The sequence below is a fragment of the Aspergillus mulundensis genome (assembly GCF_003369625.1).
Source record: "Aspergillus mulundensis strain DSM 5745 chromosome Unknown scaffold_4, whole genome shotgun sequence".
NCBI classification, from domain to species: Eukaryota; Fungi; Ascomycota; class Eurotiomycetes; order Eurotiales; family Aspergillaceae; genus Aspergillus; species Aspergillus mulundensis.
In genome coordinates, this window is record NW_020797892.1 from 2784883 (window position 1) to 2798904 (window position 14022).

Below are 14022 nucleotides of genomic sequence, written 5' to 3' on the forward strand. Positions count from 1 at the left end.
TACTCCTTGACATGGTTCCGACTCTGAGGGCCAGCTAATCAGGTCAGCTTTGGGGCCCAGTCGCCGGGCAGGCCTTCAGAATGGTAGCCGTGCGCTATTGTCGCCCAGGTAGCAATAACAGTGGCTTTGATGCAAAGCTCCAGCCTTTGCCACGGTCGCCTGAGATTCAAAGGGCTAAGGATGAGTGATAACTCATCTAGGTTCTGTCTAAGGCACACAAAGATGCCAACACACGTATTGTGCTCCTAAGAAGGCTTGCAAGATGCAGACTGCCTTACCTAATGACGTGGTGCATGGCCGATGCTCGGCTTCTGAGCCCAAGGTTAGTAAATCTGGGTTGATCAGACCGACCATAACTATAGCGCATTGTGGATGATCGAAACACTTCTCCAATGATGAGATAGGGCGCACCGTTAGGTACATGCCAAAGTCGAACTCTTGAGAAGTCTCGCATGTTGTACGAGCTGAATCAATCTCAGTGAGTCTTTTGGTCGCGCGAACGAGCCGCGCGCTCCATCAAGCGCTTCAAGGGCTCTTGCAGCATCGCATTGCTCGGCGTACCCTCACGTACCCACTTGTCATATAACTGCCTAACAACGCCCCAGGCATAATCTGTTTCTGGCGTAATTTGCCGCTCGCAGAGCTCGGACAGGATGAACGCCACGACGTGCCGTTGCTTGTAGGTACCGGCAAGCCAAGCCCACTGCGTGGTGGTCTTGTTGCTCTCAAGCAACATCGCAAACTTGACGATCTCAATGGCCATGGTGAATATTTCATCGTTTGCTGCCGCCGCGTCGGGGCCTTGGTGCGCTGTTGACGTGCTGATACGATGCACTAACCAGGCCTTGGAGAGCGTAAGGCGCACAATAACGGCTGTTAGCCATTCGATTGGGTTGTCGAAGTCGAGATTATGCAGGTATTCGGTTTCAAAACGATTCGCAAGGTGCGATAGGAGCTCCTCCTTCTCAGAAGAAGATGCCTGCTGTGCGTTATGGCCTACATACTTGCCGAACCAATGCAAAACAGGCATAATCTCGCACTGAATAATGCATAATGCTATATCGGTGTAGCCTTTCTGTGGAAGGGGCAGAGAAGGCATATTTTGTGTGAGGTCGTTACAGTCGATGTTCGTGGGAAGCTTAGTGTCAAACATCCCCGGCCAAATCTGCGTGTCAGTTCCCTGGTCCTCCGAACAGAGCATGTCGAGAATGCAAATGTGCCACCATAGGCGGCGGCGCATCTCCGTTTCGAATGGGGCCAGTCCCAGTTGCTGGCCATCGCGGTGAAGTCCCTGGCGCTGCGCAACGCGAACCACGATCGCGGCTTGAGCCCAAATGAGCTGCAAGTCAGCACATCGGCGCAGACACAACAGAAACAAGACTGCAGCTTGTAGAACTTGCATGTCCGTGGTGCTGACCAGGTTGGCCTCTGCCAGAGCCTGCTCCGCGACAACCCTGTACTCGTGAATACAGGCATCATGATCCTCGCCCAGGACGGACAGGCACTGCTGCGTCGTCATGCTCACCACGGCAGCGAACCCAACTGCTAGGAGCAAAGCTTTATACCCAGGCTCCAATTCTGACTCGGATTCTGCACAACTTTCTCCCAGCTTAGCACTGATTGACGGAACATGCAGAATGGCGATCATTGGCGCGACGTTTTCCTGGTAGATCCGCCATAATGTCTGAATTCGTGGCAGTTGTAGATACCGGTTGTTATCTACATTCGGGTTCGCAGTTTGATCAAACCCTTTGGTCGCTACCAGAGTCATTGGTTTCGTAGAAGGGCTAGAGGCATGCGCCATACTCTCCTCGTCAGAGTGCCCATCACATAGCTCTCGTAGCTCTTGAATCTACCAGCACAATCAGCCGTCGACCAGATTCGCATAGAAGTATTGGACAAACGCACCTTGTCCCCAAGAATAACCGAGGCCTCATCACCCACATACCAACTTCTTCCACCACTAACCACCAGTCTACCTTTTGCGGTTTCTTGCCACTCAATACGACCGTGATGATCGATGCCATGACCCGGCTGAGGCGAATGTCCGACAGGCTCAGCCGAGGGCACACCAGAAGCTGACCGTAGCCGCTCGACCTCCTCCTGCAGCTCCCCAAGCTGGTCAATAATCTCAGATATCGGAGGACGTTTCAACTTCCGTGGTGCTCGCTTGTTTCCTGGGTAGAGACATTCAGCCCCAGCTTTCAAGCAGCGGCCGCAGGGGTGGTTTCGGTCGCAACCGAGCTTTTTCTGATTGCATCGAGTGCAGCTGCGTTTTGAGACGTCGGCCTCCTTGTTGACCGTTCGTGGACTTGGCCTGGCGGAGAATTCCATACTGAAGTATCCATTCTCACGCGAAGTTGTGTAGATGGCGAGTACGAATCGAAGTTTATGTGCAAGGAAACTTTATAAGCGCATTACCGTAGAAGTGCTGATTAATCAGACCATTGCACAATTGTTATACTCCTTAAAGGTACACATACCATTACTATACAGTTTAGGGCTACTTAAATCTCATACAAATAGAACCAGGCCCCCATCACCGCTTCATAAACTCACTCTCCGTCTCTAACCAAGTCCCAAAATCTTTCAAACCAGGGTGGATTTTCTTCAGCTCAGCAATATCCGCCCTGTAGCCTTCATCGTGGAACCACTGAAACATGTACCCCATGTCCTTCACCATAGCCATGAAAAGCGAGCAAAGCGGTCGAAAGGTCGACGGAATCTTTTGCCCAGTTTTGCGTTCAAACACTCCCACAAACTGGTCATAGGTCAACTCGTCGCCAGCAATCGAGATCCCCTGACCCGCGTACTGCTCGGGGTGCAGAAACCCCTCAGCAGCAAAGAATCCAATGTCGCTGGTCGCCACTAGCTGCAACGGCGCTCCTTTCAGTGCCATCTTGAAGCATGTCGCAAAGACCTTGCCGAAGAAGCCCGGGACGAGGTTCTCAAAAAACGCTACCGGACGCAGAATAAGCCACTGCATCTCATTGCCTTTGACACTGGTCTTGTCCATCAGGTGGCGCTCGATGTTATGCTTGTTTATAAAGTGTGGGATGCGCGTTGGGTTGTTAGGCGATTTCGCCTCACCACCTCGGTCGACGGAGGTCTGCACGAAGAACTTGACCTTTTGTTTCAGGGACTCATCAATCAAGGCCTTGCCTTGGGCCTCTTCTAGAGCTTCATTGCCAATGGCTACCTGCTTGTTCTCCCGTGAGCGCATGTTCCAGTGTCTGGGTGGACGATTATGATGCGCTACGTACCTGTACACTAAAGACACCCCAGATAGGAAACTTGGTAGATTTCTGAGCGCTCTTAAAAACTGCCGCTGGGTCATCAAGGTTCCCTTCGACCAGTTTTATGTTTGACGATAACTGGGCGAGACGCTGGGCCGAGGGCGACTGTGAATTTCGGGTGACGGCGATGATTTCGAAGGGAGCCTTTTTGGCGACGAGGGTTCTGATCAGCGAGCCTCCCTGTTTGCCTGTGGCACCGGTAACAAGTATTGCGTTCATAGTGTGGATTTTGTATCCGATATATGGTTCTCGGTATTGTAGATAGATGCGACAGATCATAGAAGTGAATGTGGGAGTTTCACGTCTTATATAAACACAGGAGATGCGAGAGTTGCAACCATAAACGCTCGCAATCGATGCTTCGAGACATTGTGTAATGCATCGGAGACTCTACGGTGCATGGACGAGTGTTAGATCATCAGTCGGTGCTCGGGCTTGATCTCGACGCCGAAGACCAAAGAGCGGAGCCGGCTGATTAATCTACACAGTGGATCAATAGGGCGACCAGTCACGACTCTCAATGGTGGAACACGGATATCTAAAGATTTAGATTCGGTTTTCAATAATACAGGTAGATCCATGCGAAGATAGAAGCGGAACGAAACAGTCCATTCCTCTGGACATGCTGACGCGGCACCAAGAACAACCCTAGGTCAGAAATAGAGGTAGGTATAAAGAATAGACGATAAGGACAATACAAATGATGACATGATGATGGGGAGGAAAGGAAACAATTCTGAATATCCGACATTAATCTCTTTACACTAATCGATGCTTGCTGCTGCCAGAGTTAACCAAATGTGAGCAAAAACGTTTAGGGAAGTGAGGTAGTATGCATGTATGTGTGTAGTGGGTACGGTAAGTGGGATGAAAGGAGAGTCTAGTAAATCGAGCGGAGTTGTTCCTGCGTCTTCTGACTGATCGGCCCGATCTCCTGCACGGCCTGCATGTCCTCGAGGACATCGTTGAAGGCGTGTTGTATCCCAGCGGCCACTTTGCTGCGGTTCCAATCGCTGCGGGTATGCCAGAGGACATCCATCAGCGCCGTATTGATCTGCTCAAGCTGCTCGACAGAGCATCCGCTCGTGCGCTGTGTCATCTCCTTATGCAATTCCCGGACGTAGTCATGGTCGATGATCAATTTTGGCGACTCGTCCTCGTCATTGAGGAGGGCCTGCAGAGCGGTTGGCTGTCTAGAAGCGGCGTCGAAAAGGGGTACAGGAGGCTGCGATTTAGGCTGTGACTGGATTTCGACGCGCGAACCCTGGGATTCGCGTAGCTGGGGAGGAGACGGCTGGCTGCTATCACCTTGCTGGGTATCAGGAAGGTGTTCCTCTTGCGAGACACGATCGGGATACAGGGTAAGGTCGGGGTAGTCGTGCCGCGTGCCGTGAATGACAATAGGACTTTGGGTGTAGTGTTGTGGGTGGGAAGACTGCTCCGATGACTTCTTGTCAGATGTCGTTTGCGTGGTCGAGGCTTCGTTAGTGTAGTCTGCCGGTTGCGATCCCGGAGCCATGGGGGTCATGGGTCCTTTCTGCGAGAAGCTCGAAAGCCCTGACTCCCGCCTCACCTGCTGAGAAGGAGCCGTCATAGAATAGGCCGGTTTAGGCTGCGCAGCGGGCCCGAACGAGCTTGTCTGGGTATCCTTACCAGTTGACTGGTCAGAGTTGGTCATATAAGTGTCCCCATCGCCATCAGGGTTGATATCATGCGAGCCGTTGGTCGGATTCGAATCGTTCAAATCCGACCCATCGCCCCGATGATAACCATTCGTCATGAAGCTGACAGTTGACCGCCGTGGAGGCGTAATAGGCCGACCAGGTATTTGAGGACCGAGATCTGGGAACGATGCTCCAAGCACCACAGGGCCACTCGACGGGTCGGAATCTGTGTTTCCATGGGGGACCCTGTTATCTATAACACGAGAAGCAATGGCATTTTCCTCCTCTTGGGCCTTCCTCGCCTTTTCCAGCGCGACTTTTTCCCGCTCCAGCTCACGAAGGTATACATTCTCACATTCAGCCATGAGTGCCGGCTCCGCCTGTTCAATGGTAGCGATATCCACCTCAACATTTGAGAGAAGTTCGTTCGCACGGAGCAATCGTTCTTGATCATTGAGCTGCCGCGCGTCCTTGGCTAGCCGTTTGATATCCGCCAAAAAGTCCTTGGGTCGCTTGTAGTACCCGTTGGAGAGTCGTTTCTCGATGGTCACAATTTCCAAGTTGTAGAAAAATTTGCCAGACACGGTCTCCCGAAGACCTAGAACCCCATGCTTGTCATGCGCCTTTTCAAATGGTCGAAACGTTGTGCGCTGCTCGATCGGGAGATCACTCGTAACAAGATTAGGATCTTCCTCTTCCCACAGGTACCGGATCTGGGACTCATCAATGACACCCGTCCTAAACCGCTTGTACTTCTTGATTTGGTCCATAATTGGCTGAATACGGATCTTCAAGAGGTTCAGTGTCTGGTAATCTTTCTTCTTCTGAGCTTTCTGTTGTTCCTTCGAAAGCGGAGCCTTCTCCGGCGGTGGTGGCGGCGGCGCTACCTCCAAATCTTCAAGCTGTCTCTTCTTCCGATTATCAGGATCCGGGAGATGAGAAGGCGAGGCTTTGATTAGTTCAACCACTTTAGCAAAATATTCACGCCGCGCCTCATTACCCGGCGCTGTGAGCTCAAAGATGTTTCGCTTTGAGTAGCCAAATAAATTCCTCATTAGCGCAGGGTCAATGTCTTCGGAAGTTTCCATGATTCCAAGCAGCAGAACAGGGTCAGTAGGAGGTATCGATCGTAAAAGGCCCATGAAGGTAGATATCACGGCCTGGCCAACGGTTTCAGACCAGTTTTGAAGGCCTGGGATGTAAATAACACTGGGCTTGTGTCGTTTGACTTCAGCGAAGAGCTGGATGATTGCCGCTTCGGGCGACCGAGTTGAGTCACTGAGTAGTGTCGGGAGATCAAATGATTGAACATGAAGACCTTCAAAGTCGTGCAAAAGAGCGCCTGCCAGGTACTGCTGGCCCATGCCTAGGGAGCCCCGAAGTAATAACCTGGGTCTAAAAACTCGCGACCTCTCAAATTCCTGTTGCATTTGCTCGCGCTGGAAACCCCTTGACGATTCTCTCGGCTCCTCATATTGTGCCTCTTCCAGAGCGGTGAGTCTCTTGCGCTGTGGAAGGATTTCTGAAAGCATACTCTTGAGTTCGACTAAGGGCTGACGTAGTAATGGTTCAACTGACTTGGGCAATTGCATAGCACCGGATGATGTAGACCTTTCTGAAGAAGGGACCATTTTCTTGATTGCAAGCATGAAATCCTTCGGCGCAACCTCAATCGTCTTCGGGTCGATCAGGAGCTTCTTTTCAGACTTGTAAATTTGAGGATACCTCCTCTGAACAGCATTCAGTGCGGCTTCCGTGCAAAGAGCTCGCAAATCTGCACCTCCATAGCCTTTGGTGATTTCGGCAAGCTCATCCTTGATGGCATCTTGCAGTGGTGGATCCCAGCCTTTAGTGTGAATGTCTAGGATAGCACGGCGGCCTTCGGTGTTGGGCAGGGGAAAGTAGAACTCGCGGTCAAAACGGCCCGGACGACGAAGAGCAGGGTCAATAGAGTCGGGACGATTCGTGGCACCAATTACAATGACTTGGCCACGGCCATCCATACCGTCCATCAATGCCAGAAGAGTGGAGACGATCGACGCGTGAATTTGCTCCTGCTTACTTGACCGGACAGGTGCCAATCCTGAATAATATTAGCATCCATACATAATTCTTCACGAATAAAAGCTTACCATCAATTTCGTCGAAGAAGATGATACTTGGCTGGTTTTTGCGAGCCTCTTCGAAAAGAAGACGAAGCTGCCTTTCAGCCTCTCCCACCCATTTGCTCAGCGCATCAGCACCCTTTCTCATATAGAATGTGACTTTGCGGCCTTCGGAACTGACACTGTTTGCCAGAGCCCTGGCCAGCAAAGTCTTACCCGTTCCCGGAGGTCCATGGAAGAGAACACCACGAGGAGGCACAATGTGGAATCGCTGGAAGATCTCTGGGTAGAGAAGCGGAAGAGACACCATCTCCTTCAACTGGTCAATATGACCTTGCAATCCTCCTACACTATCAAAGTTGACGTTCATATCAACGCCCAGCGGATCTGCGTCGGCCAGTGCCTGCTTGTCCTTGACGCGACCAAAGTTCGCTGGAGTGCCAGAGTGGCCTTGCACTGCATCGGCACTGTGCGTTTGGGGCGCGAAGACACCAGGAAGAGGTAGAACACCACCAGCTGGCCCTGATATTGACCCTTTAGGATGCTGCATCCCTTCGTCGTCGCTACTGTCACTATCAACTCCTCCAGTGGCAGCGTGTGCTCCGGGAGGTCCCAGAATTGCAGATGGCCCGCCGCCTCCAAATGGCCCATAGGTTGGGAACAGCGATCGCTGCCAGGTGTTGCCACCTCCACCACGGCCTCGGCGCGAAGGGGATTCATTGACTTCATTCTCAGCCTCTTCTATCGGCAGGGCCAGATCAGGGCGGATAATGCGGTAATCAACATCCTTGCGGCTGCGTCTGGGCTTCTCATAAACAATTTCTTGATGTACTCGGCGGCGCGGACGGCTTCCTCTTAGATCATGAAGTTCTTCGGCCAGCTCCTCTGCAATGTCGACGGCCTCGGACTCCCCACGTGACCGAGAAGCCCTCTTACGGAGGCCCGGGCGTCGGCCAGTTGAGCTTTCATAATCATCATCCTGAGCTTGGCTCCCTTTGCGCGGGGAACCTTGAGATTTTCCAGACTGCGATAACTCATCCTCGTCGTGGGTGTCTTCTTCCTCGGGCTCAAAATCGCTTTCCTCGTCATTTTTCCGCTGCGAAGACCTTGGTTTCTTTCGGCTAGAGCGGCGGAGCCCAGTTTCTTCTTCGTCTGCCTGTGTAGCTTCTTCGGTATTCTGACTGCGGTTCGGTCTACTTCGTCGCCTTGTGGTTGGACCGTCGTCATCATCGTCGTCGTCGTCTCCTTTTGCATTGCCATCACCGTTTTCAGATTCCGGCACAAAGCCTTCATCCTCGGCAGGTGCGTCTTGTCCAACATCATCTCTGAAGGAGTTCGGAGCACTCTCCTGGATCTCTAGCTGTGAAGTCTTGATATCGGTCAAAGTTTCTTCAATGACCTCTGGATCCTCCATCTTTTCGTCTTCCTCGTCGGCTTCGACCACAGCCTCAGCTTCGGGAGCGCGCTTCGACCCGCGTGATGACCGACGACCCCGCTCTGCTTCCGGACTATGCGTGCCCCTCTGTATCGTCTGAACATGGCGTCCAGAGTTTGTCAACGCGTATATATCGTCGGATGGATCGCGAGTTCGTCGAGTCGTACGCCGAGAGCCTGGGAAGTTATCCTGCGGTGCCTGTCGCTTTAGGGCATTGACTTTCAGCTTCACCACCTTCTTAGGGGAAGGGATAGCGTCTTCTTCTTCTTCTTCATCCTCTATACCCTCCGAGCCCTCATCATAGGTCGGTGGTCTATTGGCGGCAGCCCTTCGAGCGGGAATACCTCGCGCGTTCCTTGGGGCATCGGCTTCATCCTCTTCATGTGAACCCTCGGAATAAGACTCCCCGAGTTCACTAATCTCGTCGTCAGAGGTGATATCAGAATCATGGCGCGCCTTCTTCTTCGCGGGACGGGACTTTCTTTTCGATTTGGACTTCGACGCTGAACGTCGACTATTTTGAACGGGGTGGTCGCTGTAGTCGTCATCATCTGAGTCAGATTTATTCGCTAATTCGATATCGTCGACTGATCGTTTGACGCGGCCCATATTTAACGACCCAGCTCTGGTGATAGCCATCGGTAAGCAAAAGGATGCGGGGATACGCGGGGGGCGGGGGGAATTGCAAGGTGAGCAGAACGATAACGGACCAAGGCGTAATGACGACCTAAGGGTTGAGTCTGCTGCGGGCTCAGGAACTCACTAAATAAGGTGAGATTGGATCTCGAGTATTCTTCACACGCAGTGCTTCACTAGCGATATACTGTCATGAAGAAAGACCGGTGAAGGTGACCAAGCGGGGGCTCAATCGTAGTGAAGTCAAGGCTGATGTGTCGTATCTGCACCGGTGCAGTAACCTGCACACAAGAAAGTGAATGCGCAGGGCGGCCGCGAAAGTAAAAGAGCGACGGGTTCGAACAACAGGAATCTATGATTAACCACCAACAATACTCGAAATGAGGCGAGCCGACCGCGAATCGAAAGCAAAAACAAAGCCCACAAAAGAGCAAGAGAAATAATCAACGTTTGAGCGCGTCGTAAACAGGCGGCACTACGGTTGTCTCGCCGGTAGCCTAAGCTAGGTGAGGATCACTCGTCTCCGTCTCGGTCTCGATGGGTGTCAGCGCATCGAAAATCAGGATTGATGGGAGCCAGAATCAATGAACGCAATGAGCACGCATACCTATTCAACAGAAACCCGCAGCAGCAACTAATTGTCATCAATCAAGATGGTTTGACCGAGGCGATGAGAGTGGTCACTTTTCGCACGCCCTCTTTGTCACAATCTCAATCTCTCGCACTGCGAGTCTTGAGGCTGGAGTCGGTCGCGCACTAGCCACCGGTTAAGCCACGACTAGACACCCATTAGGTCTAGCGGCGCGGCTAGAGCCCAGTTGATGCCTAAGCCCTAAGGCCGACAGATGCGGCCCCCACCGCATTTCACCTTCCGGCCAGTGGACACAAACACAATTCCAGCCTGGACTGGGGATCCGTCCGAGATCACCGCAAACCCAGCACATCAGAGCCCACAGTAAACAACGCAACTCCATGCCTCTTAGAACTGTAAAATATCATAAATAAACACCGAATGTTCTTCTGGATCAGAATGCCCACTTTCAACAGGCTTTTCCGACTCGGTTAACCCGTTTTTGATGCTGTCAGAAAAAGAGCAGAGAATGATGAAAAAGAACAAACACGCCGCCAGTTTTTTGTGGCCAGCGCCTCCGCCCTGCATCGAAGCTTATCGCCTTTTGACTTCGCTTCCTCCCCGCTTGTTCTTCAACCCCGTCTATGCGACCCGGGGCCAGCGCTTGATATCATGTGATCGCTGACTCAGTCCCGGCGCTGAACATCACTAGGAATTCAGTATAAAACTGCTGTATAGAAGCAGACTTGGTGAAGTGAATGTGGTACAACGGAAATCAATATCCAAGATGCCCCCGCGTCTCAATCCAAGCCTCTGTCGGCCTTTCTTTCGCAGAAACCTAACAACTACCCATACCCGGCTGAACACAGGTATGCCGCCTCATCCTCCACCTCAGCAACCCGAGCCAAGCGCCTACAAAGAGGGAGTAAGTCTTCGCCTATTTCGTATCAGTCTTCCCTAGAGTACCCTTGGCAAACTTCTATTACTAGATGGCCCGCTACAAAGCCTTCACCAGCCCTTTCGCAAAGGTCTTCCTGGGCGCCGTCTTCACGTATCAAATCATTTACTGGACTTGGGTGAAGCTGGAGATGGAGGAGGTCAAGGTTGGTAAGAATCGTACGTCTTTCTCTAGTCTCCGGTGTCTTGTTTGTGGATGTTCCAACTAACGATACATGCTAGAGCAACTAGCTGCCTTGGAGAAGGAGGCAAGAGAGTTGACGGGGGTGGTGGAAAAGTGAGCTCACTTCGTTGGATTGAAGATTGAAAATGTATCTTATATCTGTATTGGCATGTGTTTACTACCTGAAGGAAATATACCCCTTGGACCACGCCCCAGCGATCATGCTGTCCCAAATTTATGCTTTTCCCTCTATATATATAGGTCCAAACTCAGCATGCTAAGGGTCATAGATGTATGTCAAATACTTTTTCCCTATGAACATTTCTCAGACTCTAACCACATGTTTCCCATCAACACCATTTGTGGTCTTCCACCGAAGCCAGATAATGTGTTCGAGGCTCCTCTATTCGCTGACATGGCCTCAAAAGATAAATGACAACTTAATGATGAAACTGTGCGAACTACTCCAGCGCATATCCTTTGGGCTTTTGGGTGCCGTCGAGGCTCAAAGTAATGAGATCTGTTCCATCGTCAAGGCGTCACCAGGCCGAACAGCTTATTATGATGGACTGCTATACTTGTATTCGACCTCGCTGTTACCGTCCATCTTATGCTCTTCCTCACCTTCATGATGATCTGTTATGTCCCATGTATAATGCTCTCGTGACAAACTTTGCTTGTCAGATGCCTATGGCCTAAGAGAAGAATCCGGTTGTTGATGCCCTGTGCTCGCTCAATTTAAAATGCGCGATGTTCATGTGATTGAGACACTTCCCTTGGACGTGGAAAATGCGTTATTACCAAGTGTCTTGTCGCAATTGTAAATTTGCAGCCATAAAGCTATACATGAGATATCTTATCTCCTGCCTCTGGGCCTTCCGAGAGGAGCTCCGATGCGGCGATCAGGATCTTTTGCAAAATGTCTCGGTTCCTGTCAGATAGCTCGCTTTCTTCGACTATGTCGTCTTCCCCCACATAACCTCGTCTTCGCCGGCGATTGTGAATCATTTTCGTCATAGCATTAATCACGCTTACCGCTGCTTCAGATATCATATTGTCCATTTTGTCATGCCGTGATTTGGCAGACTTGGAAGGATCGAGCATGTTTCGCGCCAACGCTGGCTCAAGTTCTAGTGCCGTAAGTGCCGAGAGCTCCATCGACTGCGACTGCATATCAGCGGCGTGCAGTATATAATGCTCTCCGGTTGGATTCGGTATTAACATGTTGGAATTAGCAGCCTGAAAGGCCGAATGAATTGCAGCAAGCGGATCTTGGGAGTCGCAGTCAGCAGCCCGCATCATGACTTTCGGTTCGGTTATACTCTGGACTCGTTGTAATATTGCTTCTGCCGGCACGTTGTCCGTAAGGGTTGATACAGTATCCTGTGACCTTACTTTTTCGTACCACTCGCGTGACCTGGAAAGCAAGTGAGATGTCAAAAAAAAGACTCATTGTACCAGGCTGCGTGTATAGTCTTACCTCCTCAGCAACTCATCCCCATCCTCTGTACTATGCATACGAGCAAGATGTTGACGGAAGTTATCTAGGCGAGGCCATTTCTTATTGCTTCGTGGGCAATCTCGTCCAAAACACATATATAATACCTTTGGTCCGCGCTCCGGCTCCTTCTTATGAACACATTTCTTGTGCCGTGCAAGGTCATTGATAGTACCGAACCCCTCCTTTCGCGTACAATTCGGCACATCGCACTTGAATAGCTTTTTATGTCGGGCTTCATGTTTCCTGGGCACGTTAACTAGAGGATCCTAACCAGCGGACAGATAAATGACTTACCTTTTATCTGACGGGCACTTGCCGGTCCACAGGCATTTTGGGTAATCACATCTGACCACATCATTGCCAATTAAAGATGGCGATTCTAATTGTCCCGCAACATTGGGAGGCTCGCATAGCTGGGCTGAACTGATGTCCAACAGCGCCATCTTGTCGTCACGATCGTGATCCTGCGGGTCAAGATGTGGACTGTAAGCTGAATCTACAGCATACGAGGCAGAGACTGATTGGGTAGCGTAGCTGCGCGTGCTATACCCGGAGTCGGAGGAGTGCAGACCATTGTACTGACTCCCAGTCTCAGAGGCTTCGCTATAATGACCAGCAGAGCACCTACGGTCGAACTCGCCCGTTTCTTGAACTACCTCCAGCGGCCGCGTTGAAAATGTCACATTGGTAGGTACACCTGTTATTCGAAGCGGAGTCCAAGAGTCATGGTCACTCAAAAATCGCGCCGACGAGTATTGGGAATGATCAAGAGGCTGCGGGCTGGGCGATGCTGACTGTTTGGAAGGCGGCAGCCACTGACCAAAGAAGGGGCCATGATGATGGGAGGAGAGTCCGGGGCCTGCCGCAAGCTGATAGCCCAGAAGCGAAGCTGAACCGCCGGGGCTCAGGTCGGCGGTGGGATCGATGGGAGAGAGCTCGCCCGCAGACCTTGCACTGATACCCTGAAGAATGGAGTCGCCCCAAGCATGCTTACCTCCCTATGAAGATTAGCCACGGTTGGATAATGATACCTTCTCGGATCAGAATGTTTGTTCGATGTCATAGAACTGAGAAGGGGAAGGCAGGGCAATTCCGGGGAAAGACTGAGCGGGTACGTACACTCATAGCGCGATCGGTGTGACCACAATAACAAATAAAGCTTGAATCGAGCAGGGCTCGATGCAGTTGTTTGTACTACCGCCGGCACCCAAGCGAGGAATGCAACAAGGCCGAGTTTGCAGGCAGAGATATTGTAGAGATTGAACGGAAGGAAATCATATAGAGCCGAGTCGACGACTGAAAGTTGGGATTTACAGCATTCGGGAGTAGACAACAGCGGAGGCAGCTGAGGCGATCGGCTTCAAATTTTCTTCGATCATGGAGACTATCATCTGTTGGGCTTAGCTTGGTGATACACTGATAGTTGTCGTGTGCGCAAAAAAAAAAAAAGAAAGGATAGGATGAAGGTTGGAGCGTAAGCGATTGAAGGAAAAAGTAAAGGGGGGCGAGCAAAAGCATTCAGTCAAAGGATGCAAAGACAAAGCATTGAGGTATTGTGCCCCCACAGGAGCAGTGATGACAGGACTAGACTGTACTTTGAGCATCCATCGGACGAGAATAGGCCGAGTGAGTGCATGATTAGTGCTGCCGACTTGCAGAAAGTGAGGCATACGCGGATATGAAAAATTCTCATT

At 51.2% G+C, this 14022-nt stretch overlaps 5 protein-coding genes across 5 annotated transcripts; 1 reads left to right on the plus strand and 4 right to left on the minus strand.

Moving 5' to 3' along the window:
* Positions 1 to 475: 475 nt before the first annotated feature.
* Positions 476 to 2334, minus strand: DSM5745_05328 (putative C6 transcription factor; the record flags this gene model as incomplete). The annotated part of the gene is made up of 2 exons (XM_026747344.1): positions 476 to 1852; positions 1909 to 2334. 2 exons carry the CDS (start codon positions 2332 to 2334, stop codon positions 476 to 478), a joined length of 1803 nt encoding a protein of 600 aa, XP_026604824.1.
* A 205-nt stretch (positions 2335 to 2539) lies between these two features.
* On the minus strand, positions 2540 to 3515 carry DSM5745_05329 (nucleoside-diphosphate-sugar epimerase family protein; the record flags this gene model as incomplete). Its single annotated transcript, XM_026747345.1, has 2 exons — positions 2540 to 3199; positions 3264 to 3515. 2 exons carry the CDS (start codon positions 3513 to 3515, stop codon positions 2540 to 2542), a joined length of 912 nt encoding a protein of 303 aa, XP_026604825.1.
* A 661-nt stretch (positions 3516 to 4176) lies between these two features.
* On the minus strand, positions 4177 to 9109 carry DSM5745_05330 (chromatin segregase YTA7; the record flags this gene model as incomplete). The annotated part of the gene is made up of 2 exons (XM_026747346.1): positions 4177 to 7043; positions 7093 to 9109. 2 exons carry the CDS (start codon positions 9107 to 9109, stop codon positions 4177 to 4179), a joined length of 4884 nt encoding a protein of 1627 aa, XP_026604826.1.
* Positions 9110 to 10578: 1469 nt separating this feature from the next.
* On the plus strand, positions 10579 to 10945 carry DSM5745_05331 (uncharacterized protein; the record flags this gene model as incomplete). The annotated part of the gene is made up of 3 exons (XM_026747347.1): positions 10579 to 10632; positions 10697 to 10823; positions 10887 to 10945. 3 exons carry the CDS (start codon positions 10579 to 10581, stop codon positions 10943 to 10945), a joined length of 240 nt encoding a protein of 79 aa, XP_026604827.1.
* Positions 10946 to 11667: 722 nt separating this feature from the next.
* Positions 11668 to 12771, minus strand: DSM5745_05332 (putative C2H2 finger domain protein; the record flags this gene model as incomplete). The annotated part of the gene is made up of 3 exons (XM_026747348.1): positions 11668 to 12244; positions 12308 to 12571; positions 12623 to 12771. 3 exons carry the CDS (start codon positions 12769 to 12771, stop codon positions 11668 to 11670), a joined length of 990 nt encoding a protein of 329 aa, XP_026604828.1.
* Positions 12772 to 14022: the final 1251 nt, after the last annotated feature.